At 60.2% G+C, this 24,552-nt stretch overlaps 2 protein-coding genes across 5 annotated transcripts; one reads left to right on the top strand and one right to left on the bottom strand.

Moving 5' to 3' along the window:
• Positions 1–85: 85 nt before the first annotated feature.
• Positions 86–13,342, top strand: MXD1 (MAX dimerization protein 1). 3 transcript variants are annotated; one of them, XM_074928312.1, is made up of 6 exons: positions 86–204; positions 293–389; positions 5,096–5,125; positions 7,579–7,693; positions 9,188–9,347; positions 9,707–13,342. In XM_074928312.1, exons 1-6 carry the CDS (start codon positions 132–134, stop codon positions 9,871–9,873), a joined length of 642 nt encoding a protein of 213 aa, XP_074784413.1. In that variant the 5' UTR covers positions 86–131; the 3' UTR covers positions 9,874–13,342. The 3 variants fall into 3 exon arrangements, with proteins under 3 accessions (XP_074784413.1, XP_074784412.1, XP_074784414.1); XM_074928311.1 differs by having other exon boundaries at positions 9,704–13,342; XM_074928313.1 differs by lacking the exon at positions 5,096–5,125 and having other exon boundaries at positions 9,704–13,342.
• A 3,294-nt stretch (positions 13,343–16,636) lies between these two features.
• MRPS24 (mitochondrial ribosomal protein S24) lies at positions 16,637–18,335 on the bottom strand. 2 transcript variants are annotated; one of them, XM_074928315.1, is made up of 4 exons: positions 18,281–18,335; positions 17,737–17,805; positions 17,550–17,661; positions 16,637–16,991 (listed from the first exon to the last, which is right to left on the bottom strand). In XM_074928315.1, the coding sequence occupies exons 1-4, from the start codon at positions 18,311–18,313 to the stop codon at positions 16,708–16,710; spliced, it is 498 nt and encodes a 165-aa protein (XP_074784416.1). In that variant the 5' UTR covers positions 18,314–18,335; the 3' UTR covers positions 16,637–16,707. The 2 variants fall into 2 exon arrangements, with proteins under 2 accessions (XP_074784416.1, XP_074784415.1); XM_074928314.1 differs by lacking the exon at positions 18,281–18,335 and having other exon boundaries at positions 17,737–17,981.
• Between the last annotated feature and the right edge of the window lie 6,217 nt (positions 18,336–24,552).

Here is a 24,552-nt window from a genome sequence, read left to right as displayed (position 1 = left end):
GGGGCGGGGCCTCGCGGGGCCTGGCGGAGCGGCCGGGCGAGGCGGACAGACGGTGCCGCCGCCCCCCCCCCCACCGCCGCCGCCGCCGCCGCTCCCGGCCCGGCCCGGCCCGGCCCTCACAGCGCGGTGAGATGGCGGCCTGCGGCGGCCTCAACATCCAGATGCTGCTGGAGGCGGCCGAGTACCTGGAGCGGCGGGAGCGAGGTACCGGTTTCCCCCCTCGGCCCGGCCCCGTTCTCCCCCTTCAGCCGGGCCCGGCGGTGACGGGCGGCCCGCGGTTGTGTCTCCGCAGAAGCCGAGCACGGCTACGCCTCGCTGCTGCCCGGCGGTAAGGACGGAGAGGCCCTGAGGCGCCGTGCCAAGGCCAGGAAGAGCAGCGGCGGCAGCAGGTAATGGCCGGTACCGCGGGGGTGGGGTGGCTTTGCCCGGGACCCCGCACCCACAGCTGGGGAGCGATCGCGGACCGACGGACGCCCCTGAGGCCTGGCGGGGCTGGGCCCGGCAGTTGCGGGGTGCTCGGGTCTGTCAGGGTCCTGCCCGGCGGGACCGGGCGGACTCCTGTCACCGGGCGACCGGGCTCCGGTAAAGTCCCGCTGTCACGGGGCGTGTGGATGGGCTCGGGGTGGGGGGGACCCTCCTGTCACCGCCTGCTTGGGGTGCGGTAAGGCCGTGCTGTCACAGGGCGCCTGGCAGTGCAGGGGGGACCCTACTGTCACGGAGGGTGCTCGGGCTCCGGTAGGATCCCGCTGTCACGGAGCATGTGAGCAGGCCGGGGGGACCCTCCAGTCACCGGGTGCCCAGATCCGGTAAAGTCCTGCTGTCACAGGGCACCTGGCAGGGGCTGGGGACCCTCCTCCTGTCACTGGGTGCCCAGATCCAGTAAGGTCCTGCCAGCGCAGGGTGCCTGGCAGGGGCTGAGGGGGACCCTCCCGTCACCGGGTGCCGGGGCTGTGACACAATCCTGCCGTCACAGCCCTCCCGCCAGCCCCGGGGCCCTCCACACCGCACCGCCCCTTCCCCTTCATGCCTCCATCCCGAGATTCTTATCAGCATCGACAGGCAGCCCTGGTGCTGGGCCAGTCTGTCCGAAACATCCTGGCAAGACGTGAGGAGAAACCTCCCATCTTGGGCAAACTTGGGTACGAAACGTGCAATCCTCTGACGTGGCGGATGGGTTTGCTGAAGGGAATGTGGAAGTTGAGCTTTTGATTTCAGGCGTCCACCGCCAAAGCTCAAGAAGTGAAACCACTCTCAGTCCATGAGGATTCTCCCGAAAGAAAGCAAGATTTTTCTAATGCGCTTTTGGCCGAGCACAGGGTTTTTGTTCAACACTTCAGTTAAATAACCTAGTGCTGCTTTCCTTTGAAAAAAGGATATTCCTTAATTATTTCCCCAAAATCCACCCAGAGTCTCGACGCAGGTTATTCCTCTCTGATGTTAAACGCATAGCCCATTCTCAGGAATGCTAAAACACCTTTTTTTCCAAGTTGAAGCCAGCTCCAAGCAGCTGCATTGTTTTGCAGGAGCAAGTCCCACCAGCCTGGGGTTTGTTTGTTTTTTTGTTTTTTTGTTTTTTTCCAGGGAGTATTTAATGATGCCTCCCAGGCCCGTGGATTAATCACTTAATGCTCCGAGTCTCGTTTTATTTGCTCACTCTTCTGTTTTTGTACAACAGAAACTGCCACCTCGGAGCCGGCACTTTTGTCATGGTGCAAACTGGAGTTGCTGTGCTGAATTATTTCTTTCCAACACCTTGTCGTGGTTTATTTGGTCGCTTTAATAATGTTAAAATCACTTGGGGCACTGTCGAGGTGAAATTATCAGCTGACTTTTGGGAGGGCTGGCTCCGGAGTGCTCCTGCTGTGCCAGGACACACACATCCAGCCCCTGTAAACGCCTGCGAGGGAAACTTTGTCAGGCAGAGCGAACCCTGAGCAGGTTCATCCCGACGCGTCACTGGCGGCCGGTCGCTTCCTTTCTCGCTGCCCTATTTTAGGCTGTTTGCCCAGGGAGGAGCAAGGCAGCGATGTCACCAGATATGTCACATTTTCCTGGTTGGGAGCAAACTCATCCGTGTGACGCAGTGACAGCTGACCTTTGATAGCTGCGTAACCACAAATACTGCCCGGAATGCCCCACATGTTTTGTTTGTACCCTGAATCCTGGTGTCTCCCTGAGCTGGGGCGTTTCTGTCTCCCTCCCACGCAGGGGTTTTGGGGCTGTCGGACTCCTGTTATGGGAGCAGAAGGCAGGTGAGGTCTCGGTCTTGTCTCAGGCAGGTTCTGAGTGAATTCCTGTGTGTTTGTCACTCCTGCACACGCTCTGAATTTCCTTTTTGGCAGATTTGGAGCTTGCTCTTCACTCAAGGCAAATCACAACAGCAGAACAAAGGTCTGTGTTGTATTAAAGAGAGAACAGGTAGCTGCAGCGCCTGCTGTTACCTTTTTTGTTATGGTCTGCAGGAGAGAAGACCAGGTTTTGAAGGCAATGCTGGTTGTTAGAGGCTGATGGGTGAGGTTTTGGTTAGCAGAAGGTGCGATCAGGGACTCGCTGGGCGTGGTGGTGCTTAGAAAGGGATCTGGGGGCACATGGCAAGGCGGTCTGCAGCCCCCGGGGGAGCTGCCGTTCCCTCTGGTCCCTGCTCCCCTTTTATTTTATGCAAAATTAAAATCTGTCATCTAAGAAACCTATTTTAAAATATTATCAGTTGTGAATACAAACAAAAGAAAACCCATACGAAGAAGGAATCTGAAACAAAGGCGCAGAAGAGGGTGTGAATTTGTTACTAATAAAAGCGTAGTGGTCTCTGTCAGTACCGATGCTCAAAAAGCATTTGGCTTATTTATGACCAAGGGAAGAGCTCAGGCTCACTGCATTCTGTCGCCTTGCATGAGGTTTGCAAGTGCTGTGCCGTGGGGGTTGGTGTAAAACACAGGACTTTCATCCAGAAAAAAGTTTAATGGAGAGATCCCACAGGAGTCAAAGACCTGAGTCCTTCCTGGCCGTTTGCAGACGCTCTGCTGAGGAGAACTCGATGTTCCCCTGTGTGTCAGGGTGATGCCTGTCTGTTTAAGTGAGAAACATCTCCACTAAAATAATTTTTGGGCTCTCTGTGATTGCCTGCAAGCAGGGCACTGGCCTTTGGAAGCAGGTTGTATCAAGCAGCACTGCTGGAAAGCAAAATAAAAAGGAGCAGAGCTAAGACGAATCTTGTAGAGAGATGGGAGGGCTGCAGTGGCTTCCAAGCTGTGGTGATCCATCATAAAATGCTGCTGGCAAAGCAAAGATGATCCCTGTGAGCATCTTCTACTGGTGTGTCTGTGGCATTCCTTGTTTTTCTTTCAGCATCAAGGGCCTGGGGGAAGCCAACACTCCCAGAGCTGATGAGGACTTCCAGGTAGGCGTCCTTACCTGAACAGCTGGTGGGTTTTCCACATCTTTGAAGTTTTCAGGCACGTGACAACGTTTTTCCTAAATTAGAGTAGGTGGCCTCTTGAGATTTTAAGGAGAGCGGGCAGGGAAGTGGCTCTTCCCTAAGCCTCAGCCTTGGTGCTCGGGTTTTGTTGGAGAGAAAATAAGTAGCAGCTTGGGTTTTCTGCCTTTTCTTAGTTTTGTCGAAATTAGGAGCTTCAGGGGAATTCTTAGATGGACTTAATGCCCACCTGGGTTTCAACTTGACACTTGGCGTCTCCTGTTTAGAGGTGTTAAGCCGTTGTTGGACACGGGGAATCTTTACACGTCGTCTTCCTGGCAGCTCACCTCAGTTTTGCCAAGAGATGACTGGCTGAACAATGGAGACAGGCACAAATGTTGGATGTCAGTGAGACTTTGGGGGTTCCCAGTTGCTGTTTTGTGTGGCCGGTGTGTCCTGAGCTGGGCTGGGGCTCCTGGCACAAGACGTGACTGCTGGGATGCCACACGGCCTGCAAAAAGCAGCGTGTCTTCCCTGAGGGTGGCACCGAGCACCTGAGCTGTCAGCCCCCGCCTCTTTGCTTTATGTGCCAAGGATCACAGAATCACAGAATCATTCAGGTTGGAAAAGCCCCTCGGGATCATCGAGTCCAACCCTCAGCCCGACTCTACAAAGTTCTCCCCCACCCCACATCCCCCACAGCTCATCCCAACGGCCCTGAAACCCCCCCAGGGATGGGGACTCCCCCCTCCCTGGGCAGCCTGTTCCACTCTCTGACCACTCTTGCTGGGAAACATTTTCTCCTCCTGCCCAGCCTGACCCTCCCCTGTGGCAGTTTCCAGCCGTTCCCTCTTGTCCTGTCCCTGATCCCCTGGGAGCAGAGCCCAGCCCCAGCCTCTCTGCAATGTCCTCTCAGGAGCTGCAGAGAGGGATGAGGGCTCCCCTCAGCCTCCTCCTCCTCACACTGAACACTCCCAGCTCCTTCCTTGCCTCCTCACAGGATTGATTCTCCAGCCCCTCACCAGCCTCGCTGCCCTCCTCTGCCCTCGCTCCAGCCCCTCCAGATCTCTCTCGTACTGAGGTGCCCAAAACTGGACACAATACAATACAGCTGTTCTTCTGCTTTCTTTGCTCTTCTTGCGCAAGAAATATTTAAAAAGCTGCTTAAAAAAAAAAAAAAAAAGTGCTCTAGGACACCTGCGCTCTCTGAAAACCCACTTGCTTTCTGATAGAGGCTCGGTTGCAGGTTTGTGTGGAGATGGAGCAACTTCCCTGCCCGGAGATGAGCCATTCTGCCCTGAGCGTGTGGCCGCTCTCAGGGCTGCCGCTTCCCCTTCTCCACCACGAGCCTCGAGAGCCTTCACTGTGGATGGTGTGCGCTGCCTTGCGTCACGGCACTGACACAGCTGCTTCATCCTGCTCCTAGTGCTAAAATTCGAACCTCTCTGCATTCAAATCCCGTCTTACGGTTTTACTGGCCCTTTTATTGCCATTTATCTGGCAATTTTTCCATTGCACCAGATCATCTGTGTCCCTTCCACGGTTTTCACCGTCCCCGGGGTACTGAGCAGTCCCCAAGGTTTGCAGCTTTTCCAGGCAGTGTTTACTAAGGCCTGCGTGTTAATCCTAATTGTGCTGTACTAGTCAGACAGAGGAGTTAATAACTCATTCTTTCTTTTTCAGGTCAACGCACAACGAGATGGAAAAGAACCGGTGAGTGTTGGAGGTTTGGTAGGAGCTGGGTTTGGGTGAATCACTGCTTTTCCAGGGGTTGGGAATGGGGCTCGGGGAGCCGTTGGGATGGGGAGTGGGAGAGAAGGGACAGGACGGCTGGGTAAGGTGGTCACCAAGGAGGTTCCTGATGTTGCTCGTACTTGAAGCATTCCCTGTCCTTGGCCACCAGAGCAGCTGTGCAATAAGGAGATGGGAATATTTATCTCTCTAGCAGCTCCAGGTTCGCTAGTGAAACCCCAAGCAGCGTTACTCCCTTCATCCCACCTCTCAGCTTGCTAGGGATAAGGATTTCCAGCCCTTTCCCAGCTCCCCGGGGCAATCCCGTGCTGGTGGGGTGACCGTCACCCTCTGCTCACCCACAGTCAGGGCGTAGGTACCCGACTGGAGCTGTGCCTACACATAAGTGTGATTATTTGCCACAGACCGGTGTGGTCTTTGTCATCCGGCTGAACAATGACTTTGTGTCCTTGGTCGGCTCCTCTTTTTTTCTCAGCATGGCTTGGATGTGGCTCAAATCTTACCGTGTCCTGCTGCCAGCGTAGGACTGGTGTGAACTTGGTTGGTTTGTACCTTCAGAGGCAGAACTGTGTCACAAGTGACGTGGGTTAGAAAAGGCCAGGGACGTTTATTCCTTGTTTGAAAAAATCCGAGAAAATCAGCATTTGATTACTTGAGGCTCGCCTTGTTTAGAGCAGAGGAGTGTCGAAAGCCCGCTCTCCTGAAGTTGCACAAGCGAGTGCAGTAAGTGCTTTGTCTTTTCCGCCCCTTCGAACAGGGCAGCTGGAGAAATGAGCTGCTCTCTGGACAGGAGTTACGCGCCCCTTCTTCCTTCGCTCCTCCTTAGGGGTACCTCAGTCCCATCCTGTAGCAGTTGAGCCGGTGAATCTTGGCCTCCCCCCCGCCACGAGGAGCAACTTGCCTTGATACGGGGAGGGGGGGCACGGGAGGATGGGTGTCTCACAAGGCCAAGCACAATGAAACACAACAATGGGCTTGGAAGGGCCTTTTCCCAGGAAACAAATCCTTTGAGAGTTATTTCCTTTTATTATTACAAGCCAGTGGGATTTCTGGGTTTTTTTAAGCAAAGCAGCAGTTTCAGCTGGGTGAAGCATGGCAGAAACACACTTTTACAGACACGACACCTCAAACTTCGAAGCGGAAACGCCACATTTGACTCCGGCGTTGGCGTTGTGTAATCCAGAAAGTTGCTCAGTGCTGACCAAGTGGGGCGGGTTGCTGCTGTGCTCCCCCCCCCCCCCCCCCCCCCCAGCCTAACTTCTGCTAGGCAGGGCGAGCTGGTTTTTTTCCATTCATTTTTCTGGTGTGAACAGCCTACATGATAAGGGTTTGAGGGGATTTTTTGCAAAGGTAGCTGAGGATTTTCAGTTTTGCTGCCACAGCCCTTACGCAGTGCGGCTGGGCTGGCTCCTTATCCATAGATCTCGCAGGTAAATCACTTGTAAGGCTGCATGGCACGGTCAGACAGGTCTGCACTGCTCCGGGCAGCTCTTCCCCCCCTGCTCAGGTAAATAATCTTTGCAAAGGCTCATCTTTGAGCCTGTCAGTGTTTGGGATTTACCCGAAGACTGAAGACCACGTGTTTTGTTTGCATTATAATTCAGGAGGTACTTTGTGTAGGCAAATGCCTGTTTACTCCTAGCGTGTGCAAAACAAGATAGGCAGGTACTTGCAAAATCCCAATTTGCAGCTGCCTGTGTCAATCGGGTATTTCAAAGGCGGGTGTTGCAACCGGTGCCCAAGAATGTGACCTAAATCTTGGGGTTGGAGTGTAAACACAAAGTAAACTGGCCCGTGCTGGGAGCATCTTGGTTATCGATGGAGAAAGGGTTTTCCTCCAAGAGCCAGAGTTGCCCGCAGCAGCGGGGTGTGAGCGGTAGAGCATTAGCTTACGTATTAATGCAGACAAAATCTGGTGTTGTAGAGAAAGGGAAGGATTTTTGGCAGGCTCCTGTGCTGTTCCTGCTAAAAATAGGGAAAGAAGCATTCCTGAGGGCCGCGCGGGGTTTACAGCTGCGTGGTGTCAGCCCAGGTGGTTTCAGCTGTCAGTGGAGCAAGGTGGTGGCTGAACAGCATCCCTGCAGTGAAGCTTTTTGGGAGGAGGAAGACCAAAAGCAGATACCCTCACCCAAAAGAATGAGGTTTTTGGCAGCTCCTCGCCAGCAAGCGTCCCAACAGCCTGAAAGGCACTGGCAGGGTTTGTAGGTGGGGTTGGCCAAAGTTGGAGTCAGGTTTTTCAGTGAGATCCTTTCCTCTGGCTGACAGTTTTCTCCCAACGTATGGAAGCAGAGGGTGGGAAGGCGTCTGGTTGGGTTTAGCCTCCAACCAGCCCAATGATCCAAGCTCGCAGGGCTGAGACACCGTTTGGGAAGCGAGTACATGAGCGCTCAGTGTGTTGTGTGATCTTCCGACAGGCGTGCCCACCTCCGCTTGTGTTTGGAGAAGCTGAAGGGGCTGGTGCCGCTCGGACCCGAGGCCAGCAGACACACCACTCTGAGTTTACTAACGAAAGCTAAATTGCACATCAAGGTGAGCGTGGGCTCGTTCGGTGTGAAAGACGCAATAAATCAGCCTGAGTCCCTGTTGGGTGGGTGCTGAGATCGGTTGCCAGTGAAAGCTGCTGGTCAGAGAGGGACCTGGGGGTGTTGGTTGCCAGCCAGCTGAACATGAGCCAGCAGTGTGCCCAGGTGGCCAAGAAGGCCAATGGCATCCTGGCTTGTACCAGCACTAGCGTGGCCAGCAGGGACAGGGAAGGGATCTCACCCCACCAAGGGGCTGTGAGTGGGTTCAGTTCTGGGCCCCTCACCCCAAAAAGGCCATTGAATGACTCGAGCGTGGCCAGAGAAGGGCAACGGAGCTGGGGCAGGGTCTGGAGCACAGGTCTGCTGGGGAGCGGCTGGGGGAACTGGGGGGTTCAGTCTGGAGAAGAGGAGGCTGAGGGGAGACCTCCTGGCCCTCTGCAACTCCCTGCCAGGAGGGGGCAGAGAGGGGGGATGAGTCTCTGGAGCCAAGGCCCCAGCACCAGGCCCCGAGGGAATGGCCTCAAGCTGCCCAGGGCAGGGTCAGGCTGGCTCTGAGGAAGGATTTCTGTGCAGAAGGGGCTGTTGGGCGTTGGAATGGGCTGCCCAGGGCAGGGGGGGAGTCCCCGGGATCCCTGGGGGGGTTGAAGAGTCGGGCTGAGCCAGCGCTGAGGGATCTGGGGGAGTTGGGAACGGTCAGGGGGAGGGTCATGGTTGGGCTGGAGGAGCTGCAAGGGCTTTTCCCACCTCGATGATTCTGTAATCCAAGAGCAGCACGGGGCGTGGGGGCTTCGGGGTGTCTGGATCCTCAAGCAGGAGGAAGGTAACGGCCGGGTTGTTTTGCCAATACTGACGGGGTTAACGCTGTCACAGGTCAGCATTGCCCTCTTGCCTTTGGCACAGTGAGGCCGTTGTGATTCTCCTTATCAATGGGCTGAATTTCCACGTTGTACCTCACACCCGGAGGCCTTAGGATGAGACTGGCTGCAGGATTAGAGCGCAGCTGCTTTTCTCCTTTCTTTTCTAAAGTGTTTCCTACTTCACTCTTTGTCCTTTAGACTTTGACTCGACAGGGCTCTCCTCGCTGGGTGTATTTAGAGCTCCACGAGCTGAGAGATAATTTGGGGAGCGCTGGCACCGGGCTGTGTTCAACTCTCTAGTTATCAAAGACTCTGAAAATATATAAATAGGATGGGGTCGGCTCCAGCCTCGCTGCGCTTGTAAATTGTTTGGAGGCACTTTATGTGCTTTCTCCAGCGGCTTCAGGCCAGGGCCAGACCTCTCCATACCCGGGCCAGACGCCTCACCCTGCTCTGACATCTGTGGCTTGCAGGAGGATGGAAGTTGCATCCGTGTGACTCGTGTGCTCCGTGTCCCGGGTGTGTCGAGGCCAGGGAGCCCCCCAGCAACCAACAGCGGTTGCATTTAGATGACCTAGGGGGCAGAAGTGATGTTTTGTGTGCGGCTGGGAAGCTCAGGGCCCCTTCTCTCTCCTCCTCTGCAGAAGCTTGAAGACTACGACAGGAAAGCCGTACACCAAATAGACCAGCTGCAGCGGGAGCAGCGGCACCTGAAGAGGCAGCTGGAGAAGCTGGGGATAGAGAGGATAAGGATGGACAGTATCGGATCCACTGTTTCTTCGGAGCGTTCCGACTCGGATAGAGGTGAGACAAGGCCCAGAGGGAATGGCCTCAAGCTGCCCAGGGCAGGGTCAGGCTGGCTCTGAGGAAGGATTTCTGTGCAGAAGGGGCTGTTGGGCGTTGGGATGGGCTGCCCAGGGCAGGGGGGAGTCCCCGGGATCCCTGGAGGGGTTGAAGAGTCGGGCTGAGCCAGCGCTGAGGGATCTGGGGGAGTTGGGAACGGTCAGGGTGAGGGTCATGGTTGGGCTGGAGGAGCTGCAAGGGCTTTTCCAACCCAGAGGATTCTCGGATTCTGTGAGACCCAGTGCTCAGGACGGAGCGGGGCCGGCTGGCAAGAGGTCTGGCCGGGCGTGTTGTAACACAAACCATTCCTCTTGCAGAAGAGATCGACGTGGACGTGGAGAGCACAGACGATCTTCCCGCAGACCTCGACTGGAGCAGCAGCAGCCCAAGCGACTCGGACGAAAGAGGGAGCCTGCAGAGCATCTGTAGTGACGAGGGCTACTCCAGCTCTGGCGTGAAGAGGTTGAAATTGCCTCTCGGTCTATAAGAAGCAACTCCCGTCGCTGTTTCACCCGTCGCTCTTTCCCTTTTGGATCTCATTAGGTAGCACACCAGATCGTCCTGCCACTCTCTTTGCACATCAAAAAAAAATCTTAACCTACCGCTGACCGAAACGAAGCTGAGCTTTGCCGAAGCCTCAGAACACCTCGTTAGGTCTGCGAGTGAGGAGCTGCTCCCCGCAGTGCACCTCCGCTCGCATCCACCGGCTTCTCTGCCCGCCTGGAAACTCCTCCTTGCCAGACCCGACATTCCAGCCACGATTGGAAGCACCTGCGAATATTGCAGCAACCTCAAAAAAAAAAAAATAATCTCTGGGTTTTCTGCCTTGCTGGCACTGCCCGGTGTTCCGGATCTGCTCCGCATTTGTCCGGTGACATCACGTACCCAATAATTGGTGGCAGGGCCCAAATGTTGAGTTTTTGGGTGAGGGTCCAAAGGTGGAGCCAGACTTTTGTGTAGTTTAAATCCAGGAGAGAGCAGAGACAAGTCAGCGACGAGCGCACGGAGCGTTTTGGCGCCTTGGGTGGGCGCAGAGGTGTCAGCACCAGCCGCCGGAGCGCTCCTCTCCCCCAACTCTAAATATTCAGGGTAGCAGCGTAGCCATAAACGCCCAGCCTGGCCCTGCCCTCTTCCCGCAGCCTTACTCGCATGGGGAACGCCACTCGGGGGGGCTGCGGGGGCTCCACAGTCATCGTCCCCCCTCTCGCATAGCCTCGGGTCAGACACCTTCGGTCTGGGAAATTTTCTGTCCTACCTAAAACCAAGCGGTCCCCGTCCCCATCCCACCTCCTGCCTCGCAGCCACGAGCCCTCCTGGAATTTCCTTTTCACGCTTCTTGTCTCGGGGACAATTTTTTTTCTACCTCGGAGAGATGAACAAAGATTATCTCCATCCTTTTAGCACAAAAAACAAAGATGATGCCTCATCTGTTTTACAGAAGCGATGCCTGGCCCCGTTCGAATCCATCGCGCGACAGTTTAGCAATAACCGGCCGGTGAGGGGGAGCAGGGCAGCCTCTGGCCATCAGCGCCCGAGGGGACCCCCCCGAGACCCTGCCCGGCTTCAGCGGCACCTCCAAAGCACTTCTGGGGCCAGCGGGGATCTTGTTGGGCACTTGGGGTGGGGTGGGGGGGGTGGGGGGGCTCATGGAGGATTTCGGTCGCCGCCTTAGGGAGACAAACCCAAACATGCCAAGAAAGGGCCAGAGCCCTTCCCACCGCCCTGACGGTGGGGGGGTCCCGACCTGAGAGCACACGGAAATGTACAGAAAACACGTGAGCTATAAATAGTATTTATTCATTTTTCTATGAAACCAATGTACTGGAGTTAACGTTGTGACAACTTTCTGCTTTTATAGATATTCTGGAAACTTTGATACACAGAGCTCTGCTAACGGAGATGTTTCTTTTCCCTGTGAGCCAGGCAAAGGTCTTTTCTGCCCCCTCAAACCTCTCACTCGATCCCCATCGCTCAATCCCCCACCCCAACCCGCTCGCCCCAGCTCTCAGCGAGGCCGCAGCACCCAGCGAGGAGCCGCTTCGCTCCCCAAGGGCTTTTCTTAGTGCTGAGAGACAAAACCGGGTGTCCCCTGCCCCCCCCAGGGCTGTACAAACCCCTTCCAGAAAGGCGCTCGCCGAGGCTTTGCCGCTGCACAGTGCGGGCGAATGTCTTTTTTTTTTTTTTTTTATTTTTTTTATTTTGGGTTTGTTTTGGTTTTTAACATCCTAAATCGATTTTTTGGATCGTTTGAAGTCTTTGAGAAGCAAGAGGATGGGAGACAGGGCTAGCAAATGACTGAAATCTCCAAAGTCTCAGCTCTTTTTGCACGTACTGGGTTTTAAAAGAGAGAAAATCAAAACCACGGGGGATTTTTTTGTTTGTTTTTGTAAAGCAGCCAGAATTTTCAATGTCCAGCAGATTTGCACTGACCCACAGCTCAGAAGCCTTTAGCATCGGTACGCCCAAGTCCTGGCAGCCAGCCTTTGGCACACAAGCTCAAAACCCCTATGCTTTAAAAAAGAAGGGGGAAAAAAAGAGCAAAAAGATGAAAAACACAGAGAAAAAGAAAGTGGAATATCAGCACTTTGAGGCTGGTGGCTCAGGTAGGCGTTTGCCAGGAGCCCTCCCTTGCCTTCTTCTAGGAACCACCTCAGGAATCCCACCGGAGCCTTGGATCTTGCTGCCTTGGAGTGGGCAAGGGTGATGTGGGGCGTCGGGAAAACCCCATCGGGGTTCATTGGGAGGTTAAACACTTGATTTCTGGTTGTTATTTAGATAGACCAAGGCTTAAGGGTTCGATTCGGCGTAAATTATTTTATTCAGTGTTGTGCCTTTTTGAGTTACTTCTGTTGGTGAAACACCACTTGGGGGTTGCTTTTTTATTCCCCCCCTTCTTTTTGTTTCTGTCCCAAACTAATAATTATTGGACTTTGCGCTGTTGGGATGTGCTCCTCTCCAGTCTGAGGGGGGCAAAGAGAAACGGGAACTCTCCAAAATGATGCACTAACCTGGGACGAGGCTGGAAATGCGGCGGCTGATTCCTGGCGAGCAGCCGGGACTGTCTGCGGCCGCTTTCAGTCTCTCCGGGTCCCCCCTTAAACGTCGGCCGAGGCACCCGGCGGCTGTGCCAGCCTTTTCCTGGAATTCACTGATCCACCAGCATTCCTAAGAAATAAGCTGCAGGAAGGACATTTTTGTAGACTCTGATTTAAAAAAAAAAAAAAAAAAAAGGGTGGGGCGGGAGGAGCCGCTCACACCCCCCGTGTTTACGACCGGTTGTTGGGTGTGAACCAAAACCACGCTTCTGCGGGTTGGGCTTTTTTTCTCTCTTTTTTTCTCTCTGCGGAAGGCAGATCCCAAACCGCCGTCTGGGGGGGTGGGGGGGTGAGAGACGGGGCCTGTGGCCAGGTGGAGAACTCCGGGAAGCTGCCGGGAACGGGACTTGGTCCAAACCCCCCCTGTGTAGCGATGGGTTCACGCCACGGCCTCGCTCTGCCCAAAAGCCACGAGGTTTGTTTCATCCTTTTAATTTATCGGGCGTAGTGGCACGTGAGCTGCCCGAAACATCCGAGCCAGAACCGTCTGGGCTTTTTCGGGGGGGAGGTTTGACACGTTTTACTTGCTTTTTTCCATCTTTTTTTTTTTTTTTTCCCTCTATTTTCTTCTTTTTGCGTCCCGAGAGCGAACCCGCTCCGGCTTCGGCTTTATTTTGGGCAGTCGAGAGCCAGGGAGCAGCAGATGGGAGAATACAAGTTCTGTTTCCAGCCGTTCAGTTCCTGCTGTAAATACCACGTTGTCATTCTGAATCCTGTGTCAAGACCATCTAATGGTGCTTTTTATTACAGTTAGCACACACGTTTTTAGAAAGTACATGTTTTAGAAGACCTTTGCTGTGTATATGGATATTCTGTATTGTTCAACTGTTAGGAAATAAATTATTTCGTTATGAAAGCGAAGCGTGTGCCGGCCGCTGCCTCGGGAAGTGAGCGGGAGGCTCCCGGGGACGTCACCCGGAGGGGAGGTGGTGGCGGTGGCAATCCAGACCCCCGGGAAGGCAGAGTCCAGCGGCACAGGCACCTCGTTGGTGTCTTTCATTTTATTTAATCAAATTAAACTTTATTTATCCATGCCGCCCTTCCCCATCCCACTGCCTGAGCCCTGATTTCAGCACCCGCCGGGGCAGAGCTGCGCTGCTGGGAAGGGTCCGACATCCCCCGGCTGAGGGTCCCTGGGCAGGTCCTGCTCTGGGTTTGGGTGCTGGTTTTTTTGCAGGTGCTGAAAGAGGATGGAGCCCCGATGGTGAAATTGTGCTGGGGGTGTTGGTTTTGTTTGGTTGAGTTTTTTCTTTTTTTTTTTTTCCTCTGGAGGGGGTTGCAGGGAGTAGCTCAGATGTTTGAGATGGTTTTGGGGTGGGAGGGTGGGCACCAACATCCAAGCTGTGCCCAGGGGGTGGGATGTGCCCTGGGGGCGAAGCCTCCTCTGAGAGGGGGCCTTCCTGGGGGCGCAGGGGGTCTGGGGGGGGCCAGTGTAGGTAGGAACAAGGTGGGGGGGGTCCTTGATAGTGGGGACCCCTTTAGTAGGGAGAAGTCCTTAGTCCCCAGTAGAACTCCCTGCTCCTGGGGACTGGCCTCCTGGGGGCAGGGGTGGGGGGGCCCTTCTTGCTGGGACCCCCCAGTCCTAGGCAAGGCAAGGTTTAGAAGAACTGCTGAGAGACGGGGGGGGTCAGGGTACAATCCTGCCTCCCCCATGGTCTGCAGCTCACGCAGGGGTCTGGCTCCAGGCCTCTGGCAGGGGGAGAGTCTTCAGCGGGGAGGCAGGAGGGTTGTCAGCTCTTCTGGTCCCCCCCCCCCAGGCTGTCTGGTCCCCGAAGCTCCTTGTGAAACGTGGGGTACCTTGGGCTGTTTTATCTTCTTTTCTTCTCCCCGTTCCTCCTGGTGTCCGCAGCTCTCCCGCCGTCTGCCCTGTCTGAGGACCTGGCTTTGTCCTTGCCTGTGGGCTCCTCGCCGGGGCTTTCTTAATCCAGAGCTGCCAATAAAGTGAGGCCTAACTGGCACTGGGCCTGGGAGGGGCTTCGTCTCTGCCCACCCTGATGTTCAGCTGAGTGTTCTTAAGCCTGGTTTTACACTCCACACTAGTGTGGGGGAGCGTAAAGCGGCGAGGATCCAGCAGCCTTTGGCTCAGCACTTGGTCAGGGAATGAAGACTCAGCTTTGAGTCTTGCTGGGGCTGGATTTATTCCTGCAGCCTCCACTTGTGCTGCTCTCACGCTCAGCTAAAAGCTGAGTGAGCCGGTGCCCAGGGTCAGACAATGGGTCAGACACTAGGCTGGGCTTAGGCTGGGGCTGGTGGCAATTGCCCCGGGTAGCAGAGGCTGCGTGTCCGGCTTAACTCGTGTCCTTTGCCCTGGGGCCCCCTCACACAGCTCCCATGTTTCCCACTCAGCTTCAGCGAGGGAAAGATCTCCTGCAAACCAGAGGACAGTTGGGAATGTTTTCCTTGCTGCTGTTGCTGAGTTTCCCCCCGCCCCGGCAGCCTGTCTGAACCCTTGTGCCAGGGCTGCCCCGTGTCAGAGAGAGCCTCAGGGATGGGCAGCAGCAGTGGCTCGGCCTTGCCTGTGCGGGCAGAAATGTGAAGGCAGGGGAGAGGCAGCACGGGGGGAAAAGGACTGCTGGGGGGCCATGTTGTTTAAGCACCCCCCCTTGCTCAAGTTTTGATTATCTCTCCACCCCTGGAGGCTCCAGCAGCTGGCTGGAAAACACCTGCCAGCATTTTATCACCTTCACAAACAAATATTTTCTTGTGTTCAGAGTCTGGTGCTTCATCCCATGTCCTCTCCCCCTCGTCCAGTCTCTGCGGTGGAGAGTATAGCAAAACAGCACCAGCTTTCCCCCCCCCCCATGCTGTCGGTGCCTCCATCCCCCTGTGCTGTCCCCATCTGCCACGTCCCGGGGGGTGCAGAGGAGAGGGGGGGGGTTGAGCCCCTCGAGGCTTTCGGTCACGGTTGCGATGCTGAAGGGGCCGGGTGGCAGCACTGTCGCTGTCTGAGGAACCACGGACTCGTTTAGGTAGGGAAAGACCCTTCAGCCCATCGACTCCAACAGACTCGCCCAGTGCCCTCGCACGCTGCCTGCACTCAGTGACGCCTCGCAGGGAGAGCTGACAGCGAGCAGGATGCGTGCGTTTGTCTTACGTGACACATTTACATTGCTCTTATGTTGCCTGGGAAGAGCTGTTCCCCTTCAGGCATTTTTGGGTGTTTTTTTTTCCCCTCAGGAAAGCCCAGCTGCCCCACAGACCCCTCAGCAGTCAAAAGAACGTGAAATCCAGCCCCATCGAGGACTTTTACAGCCTCAAATTACCACTCCTGTCTGTAGGATGGGCCAGAAATGTGCCTGAGACAGCAGAGTGGTGCAGGGGACAGTAGCCTCCCCACACGCTGTTACAGCCACAATCCATCACCCGTGGCCGTCGGTGCACCAGGAGCATCTCAGCCCCACACGACACCCACATTGGGGGGCAGAGGGGGGGCGAGGAGGACGGCAGAGAGCTCTGGCCAGCCATGGGAGCAAAACTGCCCAGGTGGCCAAGAAGGCCAGTGGCATCCTGGCTTGTACCAGCCCTGGCGTGGCCAGCAGGGACAGGGAAGGGATCTGAGCCCTGGGCTCGGCACTGGTGAGGCCGCCCCTCGCTGAGTGGGTTCAGTTCTGGGCCCCTCACCCCAAAAAGGCCATTGAATGACTCGAGTGTGGCCAGAGAAGGGCACTGGCACCAGCCGGTGTCAGGGGAGTGCGCAGGAAGGAGCTGGGACCTTGGAAGAGCCTTCGGGCTCCCCTCCCCACCTCATTCATTACGCTCTTGGCAGCATTAAATGAAAGAGTGGTCAGGGAGTGGAACAGGCTGCCCAGGGAGGGGGGAGTCCCCATCCCTGGGGGGGTTTCAGGGCCGTTGGGATGAGCTGTGGGGGATGTGGGGTAGGGGAGAACTTTGTAGAGTCGGGCTGAGGGTTGGACTCGATGATCCCGAGGGGCTTTTCCAACCTGAACGATTCTAGGATTCTGAGAAGCGGGGAGTGAGCAGCTTCACGGTGCTCCGTTCCCCTCCGCGCACAAACCACGACAGCGGGACACAGGGGCACGGTGGGGACAAGGACACGTGGGGCACACAGGGACGGGGACATTCAGGCCACAGGGGCTTTGTGGAACCAGCGCCCCACAGCGCAGCGATGCCCCAAAAACCCCTCCAAGACCCACAGGCAGGGCAAGGTGGGCTCAGACCCCCCGCTTTATTCCCCCGCCCCCAGCCCAGGGCGGCACCGCCGGGCACTAGAGGTACTTGTAGACGACCCTGGTGGGCACCGTCTGCAGCTCCAGGCGCACGGGGCACTTGTAGAAGTGGCTGAGGAGGGTCTCGGCGTAGCCCACCAGGAAGTGGAGCTTGGCGGGGGCCAGGCCCCGCACCAGCACGGCGCAGATCACCAGCAGGTTGGCGCGACGCTTCAGCACGGCCTCGTCCGCCAGGATGCCGGGGAAGGTGCCGCTGAGGAAGCGGCGCAGGAAAGCGTCTTCCACCGCCCGCTCCGCCGCGCCCGGCTCCCCCGCCAGGTTCCCTGCGGGCACCGAGAGGGTGGCACCGGCCCCACGGCCAGCGGGGACCCACCACGCACCTCCCCGGCCCCGCGTGCCCCACATGGCCCCATCCCCGCGATGCCCCGTGGCCCGTCCCCACAGCGTCCTCGTGCCCCACGTGTCCCCGTCCCCGCACGCCCGTCCCTGCTGTGCCCACGTGCCCCACACATCCCTGTCCCCACACTGCCCCACACGTCCCTGTCCCCACGGCGCCCACGTGCCCCCGTCCCTGCACGCCCGTCCCTGCTGTGCCCACGTGCCCCACACATCCCTGTCCCCACACTGCCCCACACGTCCCTGTCCCCATGGTGCCCACGTGCCCCCGTCCCTGCACGCCCGTCCCTGCTGTGCCCCACACATCCCTGCCTCCAACAAACCCGGGTGCCCCACACGCCTCTGCCCCCCCCCCGTGATGCCCTCACGCCCCGTACGTCCCCATCGCACATCCCCTGTCCCCAGGGTGCCCTGTGCCCCACACCCCCCCAGCCCCGCCGCCCCACCAGGGTCCCCCCGGCCCCAGGGGGTGTGGGGTGACCCACCGGTGTGCAGGGAGAGCCAGCCCTTGCGGTGGGCGATGTAGTGGGGGGGATGCGCCTTCTCGTAGGACACCGGCTTGTCCCCTTTGCCCACGCGCACTCGCGCCGCCCGTGTCTGTGGGGACGGTGGCGTCAGGGCTGGGGGGGCCCCGCGGGGGAAAGGGGGGAGAGGGGCACCCCCAGGGCTTACCTTGAGGCAGGCGGCGGTGGTGTGGAGGTGCCGGGTGGCCTCGGGGACAGGGCGGGTGAGGGGCACCGCCTGGGGGGGGCAGGGGTGAGGGGCAGCGGGTACCCGCGGCAGCGGGGGGGGCTGGCCCTGCCCGGTCCCGTGTCCCCACCGGCCGGTGTCCCCAGGGCGCCCCATGCCTGGGCACCCCCGTGGTGTCCCTGTAACCTCCTGCAACCGGTGACCCCATCCCTGGTGTCCCCCACACCCTCTGTCCCCCATCCCTGGTGTCCCCCATCCCCAGTGTCCCCAGTGTCCCCCACACCCAGTGTCCCCCATACCCAATGCCTCCATACCCAGTGTCCCCAGTGTCCCCTGTACCCAGTGTCCCCCACACCCGCTGTCCCCCATCCCCAGTGTCCCCAGTGTCCCGTCCCCCCCGTGTCCCCAGAGCCCCCCACGCCCACACCCTCAGCCCCCCCGCCTGGAGCCCCCGGTGCCCCCACACCCGCTGTCCCCCCCGCCCGGTGTCCCCGTCCCGCCCCGCTCCCCCCGTCCCGTCCCTCACCCGCAGCGCCCGGGCAGCCGCGGGCGCCGCCATCTTGGCCCGGGGCGGCGGGGAGGCGGCGGCGCCCCCTGGCGGCTGGAGGCCGCGGGGAGGAACGGGGGTGCTGGGGAAACTGGGCTTACTGGGGAAACTGGGAACCCGGAGGTGATGGCGGGGTGACGGGGCTTACTGGGGAAACTGGGAACACTGGGGGGTAATTGTGGGGTAACAGGGCTTACTGGGGAAACTGGGAACCCGGGGGTAATGGCGGTGTAACGGGGCTTACTGGGGAAACTGGGAACACTGGGGGGGAATTGCGGGGTAACGGGGCTTACTGGGGATACTGGGAACCCGGGGGGTGATGGCGGGGTGATGGGGCTTACTGGGGAAACTGGGAACCCGGGGGGTGATGGCGGGGTGACGGGGCTTACTGGGGAAACTGGGAACACTGGGGGTAGTGGCGGGGTAACAGGGCTTACTGGGGAAACTGGGAACACTGGGGGTAGTGGTGGGGTAACGGGGCTTACTGGGGAAACCGGGAACAATGGGGAGTGATGGTGGGATAACTGGGTTTACTGGGGAAACTGGGAACCCTGGTGGTAATGGCGGGGTAACGGGGCTTACTGGGGAAACTGGGAACCCTGGGGGGTGATGGAGGGGTAACGGGGCTTGCTGGGGAAACTGGGAACCCTGGGGGGTAATGGCCGGGTAACGGGGCTTACTGGGGAAACTGGGAACCCTGGGGGTAATGGCGGGGTAACGGGGCTTACTGGGGAAACTGGGAACACTAGGGGGTTATTGTGGTGTAACGGGTTTTACTGGGGAAACCGGGAACACTGGGGGGTAATTGCGGGGTAATGGGGCTTACTGGGGAAACTGGGAACACTGGGGTGTAATTGTGGGGTAACGGCGTTTACTGGGGAAACTGGGAACACTGGGGGGTACTGGGGTAATTGAGGGGTAATGGGGTTTACTGAGGTACTCTAGAAACTGGGGGGTACTGGGGGGTAATTGGGGGTTAATGGGGTTTATTGAGAGTACTGGGAGCACTGAGAGTTACTGGGGGTACTGGGGTCTATTGGGGATACTGGAAGCACTGCGGGGTAGCAAAGAGCACTGGGGGATACTGGGAAACTGGGGATACTGGGCGATACTTGTGGTTACTGGGGGTAATGGGGGCACTGGGGGGGGATAGTGGGAGCCCTGGGGGATACTGGGGGTTATTTGGGATACTGGAGGTAATAGGGGTACTGGGGGTACTGGGACCACTGGGGGGTACGGGGGAGGTACTGGGGGACTCTGGGGGTAATGGGGGACAGTGGGCACTGGAGGATACTGGGACTAATGGGGTCACTAGGGGATACTGGGAGTACTGGGGAGGATAGTGGGAACACTGGGGGATACTGGGGGGGATATTGGGGTACTGGGAACACTGGGGGGTAAGAAGGAATACTGGGGATACTGAAGAAACTGGGGGTACTGGGGTTAATGGCGTTACTATGGATAATGGGGGTACTGGGGGGAACTGGGGGATTCTGGAGGGCACCGGGAGTACTGGGCATTACTGGGGGGTACTGGAAGTACTGACACATACTGGGGAGGGCACTGGGTGTACTGGGGTAACTGGGGAGCTGAAGGGATTGGGGGGAGGAGTGGGAGTCTTGGGGTACCGGGGTACTGGGAGATACTGGGTGTAATGGGAACACTGGGGGCACTTGGGAGAAATGAGGGCAGGGGGTTACTGGGGGCACTGGGGCGGTGTGGGGTGGGGAGGGGGGAGCGAGGGGTGCCGGGGGCCACTGGGGAGTGGGGGGAGCTCTGCCCTGCACCCCCAGCTCCCCCCCCGCTGCAGAGGAAGGGGGGGGTGACAGAGGTTTGTGGCTTCACGGGGGGGGATGGGAACAGGAAGGGGGCGCAGGGCTGGGGGCAGGGACAGGCCCCCCGTGTCCCCCCCTTCCCCGTGGCTTTGGGGTTCGTGGTGGCCTCAGGCCTTGCCAGGAACACGGCGGGTGGCACAGCCCCTCCCCGTCCCCCCCGGTTCCCCCCTCATCCTCCCCAGCCCCCCCCAAGTCCCTCCAGGTCCCCAAAGCCCCCCCAGGTGCCCCCCACTCTACCCCCTTGTCCCCTCGCATCCCCCAGCTCCCACCTTGTCCCAGTTCCCCCAGTCCCCCCCCGTGTCCTCCTGCTCTCTCCTTGCCCCCCCCACGTCCTCCGGGTCCCCGTGGTGTCCCCTTGTCTCCCGCCCATCCCCGAAGTCTCCACAGTGTCCCCTTGTCCCCCCGCAGGGCCCCACACACCCCCCAGGTCCCCAAAGTCACCGAGTTCTCCCCTCCCTCTGCTTTTGTCCCCCCATGTCCCCCGCCGGTCCCTCTCTGGCCCCTTCCAGTGTCCCCCAGGTCTCTCCTTGTCCCCTCCCAATGTCCCCTCAGTGTCCCCCAGGTCCCCTCTTGACCCCCCCCCGTGTCCCCCAGGTCCCCATGGCTTCCTCTTGTCCCCTCCGTGTTCCCCAGGGGCTCCCCCAGCACACCCTGTCCTTCCCCCCGGCCCCCCATGTGCCCCCGGTCCCCCCCAGGGCACTCACATCCCCCAGCAGACGTGACTGGGGGCCACCATTCCCGGACGCTGGGGGCCCCCAGCCCCCCCTTCCAGCGCTGTGGCCGCCGTGGTTTTGTGGGGGCCCCTTCCTGACATCACCCTGGCTGCCACCCCACCCCGCGGGGACATAAATGTCCTCTGGGGCTCGGGGATGGGCAACCATGGCCTTGGTGCTGCTGGCCCTGCTTACTGGTGTCACTGGTGGGGACCTCCATGGGGATGGGAGGGGACATGGGGGACGTGGGGGGCCAGAGGGGACATGGAGGGATGGGGACATGGGGGACGTGGGGGGCCAGAGGGGACATGGAGGGATGGGGACATGGGGGACGTGGGGGACGTGGGGCTATAGGGGACAGGGATGGGGACATGGGGGGGGACAGAGGGGACGGAGGGCTGGGGGAAGGGGGGACATGGGGAAGGGGGGCAGGAGGATGGGAGGGGCCATGGAGGGTCGGGGACAAAGGGGATGAGGACATGGGGGGGGACAGGGACATGAGGACGTGGGGGACAGGGGGACCAGGGCGATGTGGACATGGGGGGGACGGGGACATGGGGTACAGGAGGGTGAGGGGCAGTGGGGGGTCAGGGACATGGAGGGGTTGGGCACACGGGGGGGGCGAGGACAAGAGGGGACATGGGGTCAGGGGAGGGGACGCGGGGACGTGTCCCCTGACACGGCACTGCCCAGGCATGCTGCTGGCGGCGGCCAAGGGCCCCCCCCCGGACACCCTGTCGGGGGGGGGGGGGCTGCCCTGGCAGGGTCCCCCGGAGCACCAACACCCCCCCGAGACCGAGGGTGGGCTGCAGCTGAGTGACGATGACATCACGGTGAGGGGACACGGGGGTGGGGGGACACGGGGCGAATGAGGGGACACAGGGGGGGTGAGGGGACACGGGGGGGTGAGGGGACACGGGGGTGGGGGGACACGGGGGGGGTGAGGGGACACGGGGGTGAGGGGGGACACGGGGGGTGAGGGGACACAGGGGGGGTGAGGGGACACGGGGGGGTGAGGGGACACGGGGGGTGAGGGGACACGGGGGTGAGGGGACACGGGGGTGGGGGGACACGGGGGGGGTGAGGGGACACGGGGGTGAGGGGGGACACGGGGGGTGAGGGGACACAGGGGGGGTGAGGGGACACGGGGGGGTGAGGGGACACGGGGGGTGAGGGGACACGGGGGTGGGGGGACACGGGGGGGGTGAGGGGACACGGGGGTGAGGGGACACGGGGGTGGGGGGACAAGGGGGGGGTGAGGGGACACGGGGGTGGACGGGGCACCCGTGGGGATTGGGCAGGTACTGGGGGGGCGCCCATGGGGGACTGCGGGGGGGGGGGGCACCAAGAAGGGGACTGGTGGGACACTGGGGGGGGCACAGGGGGGGACTGGGGGCACTGGGCTGGCAGCGGGTGCTGAGCTGTGGGTGCACAGGGCGGGGGGGGGCAGCTGCCCCCCGGCCCCATGGTCTGCGCCGTCTGCAAGAGGGTGGTGTCGGCGCTCAGGGACGTCGTGGTCAACCCCAAGGACAAGGTAGACGGGGCGGGGGGGTCACACACACACACACACACACACACACACACGTGGTGCCCTTGTGCAACACCCTCGTGTGAGGCAATGCCCCCCCTCACCGTGCAACACCCTCGTGCAATGCCTTGTGCAAGGCAACACCCCCGTGTGATGCCCCTGTGCGATGCCCCCGTGCAAGGTGCTGCCCGTCTTGCCGTGCCCCTCATGCGATGACCCTTGTGCAAGACACCGCCCCTTGTGCAAGGCTCTTGTGCAATGCCCCCTTGCAAGACAACGCCCCCCCCGCCCTGTGTGTTGACCCGGTGCAAAGCCCCTGTGTGAGGTGAGGCCCCTCGTGCAAGGCCCTCGTGCAAGGTGCTACCCCTTCCATGCAATGCCCTCGTGCAACACCCTCGTGCAAGGTGCTGCCCCCATGCAGTGCCCCTCGTGCAACACCCTCGTGCAAGGTGATGCCCCCCACACCCCGTGCAAAACCCCCGTGTGCAGCGAGGCCCCTCGTGCAAGGCCCTCGCGCAAGGCCCTCGTGCGGGCGACGCCCCCCGCCGTGCCCCCCCGTGGCGGTGCTGACGCGTCCCCAGGCGGGGGTGGCCCGTGTCACCCGCCGCGTGTGCAGGCGGCTGCCGCGGGGGGCCGGGCTGTGCCGCCGCCTGCTGCACCAGGCCCTGGGCACCATCGAGGCGGCCCTGGAGCAGCACCAGACCCCCGCCCGCCTCTGCGCCCGCCTGCGCTGGTGCCGCCCCCCCGAGGCAGGTGAGCCCCCCCGGCCCCCGCCCCTCCCCGCGCCCCGGCCGCGCCCGGCCCAGGAGGGCTCTCGGGGGAGGGCGGGGACGGGGACGCGGCGCCTCGGAGCCCTGACGGGAAGGGGGGGGCCGGGGGGGGGAGGCGCACCCATGGGCGCTGCTGGGGGGCCGTGGGAATGGAGGGGGGGCCATGGGGGAGCGGGCATGGGGGCGGGGACGCGGGGATATGAAGGGTGGGGGGATGTGGGGGACAAAGGGGGACAAAGGGGGACGGGAACAGGGGGGTGTGGGGGCACGGGGGGGCGCGGGGACAAGGGGGTGACATGGGGGTGTGGGGATGGGGACAAGGGGGTAACACGGGGGTGTGGGGACATGGGGACAAGGGGGTGACATGGGGTGTGGGGGCATGGGGACAAGGGGGTGACATGGGGGTGTGGGGATGGGGACAAGGGGGTAACACGGGGGTGTGGGGACATGGGGACAAGGGGGTGACATGGGGTGTGGGGGCATGGGGACAAGGGGGTGACATGGGGGTGTGGGGATGGGGACAAGGGGGTGACATGGGGGTGTGGGGGCACAGGGGGGCGCAGGGACAAGGGGGTGACATGGGGGTGTGGGGATGGGGACAAGGGGGTGACATGGGGGTGTGGGGGCACAGGGGGGCGCAGGGACAAGGGGGTGACATGGGGGTGTGGGGATGGGGAGAAGGGGGTGACATGGGGGTGTGGGGGCACGGAGGGGCACAGGGACAAGGGGGTGACATGGGGTGTGGGGACATGGGGACAAGGGGGTGACATGGGGGTGTGGGGACATGGGGGGACATGGAGGGATGGGGGGACAAGAGGGCACGGGACATGGCGGTGTGGGAGTGTGGGGGGACGCGGGGACATGGGGGTTTGGGGACATGGGAACAGTGGGGTATGGGGACATGGGGGGACATGGCGGGATGTGGGGGTCTGGGACACGGGGACACGGGGATGTGAGGGGACATGGGGACAGGGACATGGGGACACGGTGCCCGCGGGTGCCCTGTCTCTCCACTGCCACCTCTTCTCCCTGCAGGCACCAGCTGGCTCCAAGGGCACCTGATGTCACCAATGTCCCCCCACACTGTCCCCCCCATGCCATAGCCACTCCATCCCTCCCCGCTCAATAAAGGCTTTGTCACCGCAGCAGGGACACTGCGTCTGTCCCCCGACACCGTGGCCACCGGGGTGGGATGGGGAAACGGGGACCCCGATGGGGGACACGGCCGTGAGGGACACGGGAGCATGGGGCGGCAGCAAGGCCATGGGGTGGGGGACAGGGGTGGCAGCCCCCAGGTGTCCCCGTGGCGGGTGCGCACGTGTCCCCACGGCGCTGGCACCGTCCCAGCGGCCACCTCCCGCCGGGGCTATAAGAGGCCGCGGGGCTCGGCCCTGCCAGCGCCACC

This window comes from Athene noctua, chromosome 28 (genome assembly GCF_965140245.1).
Source record: "Athene noctua chromosome 28, bAthNoc1.hap1.1, whole genome shotgun sequence".
Taxonomy (NCBI): Eukaryota; Metazoa; Chordata; class Aves; order Strigiformes; family Strigidae; genus Athene; species Athene noctua.
This window is presented reverse-complemented; position numbering and strand designations above follow the sequence as displayed.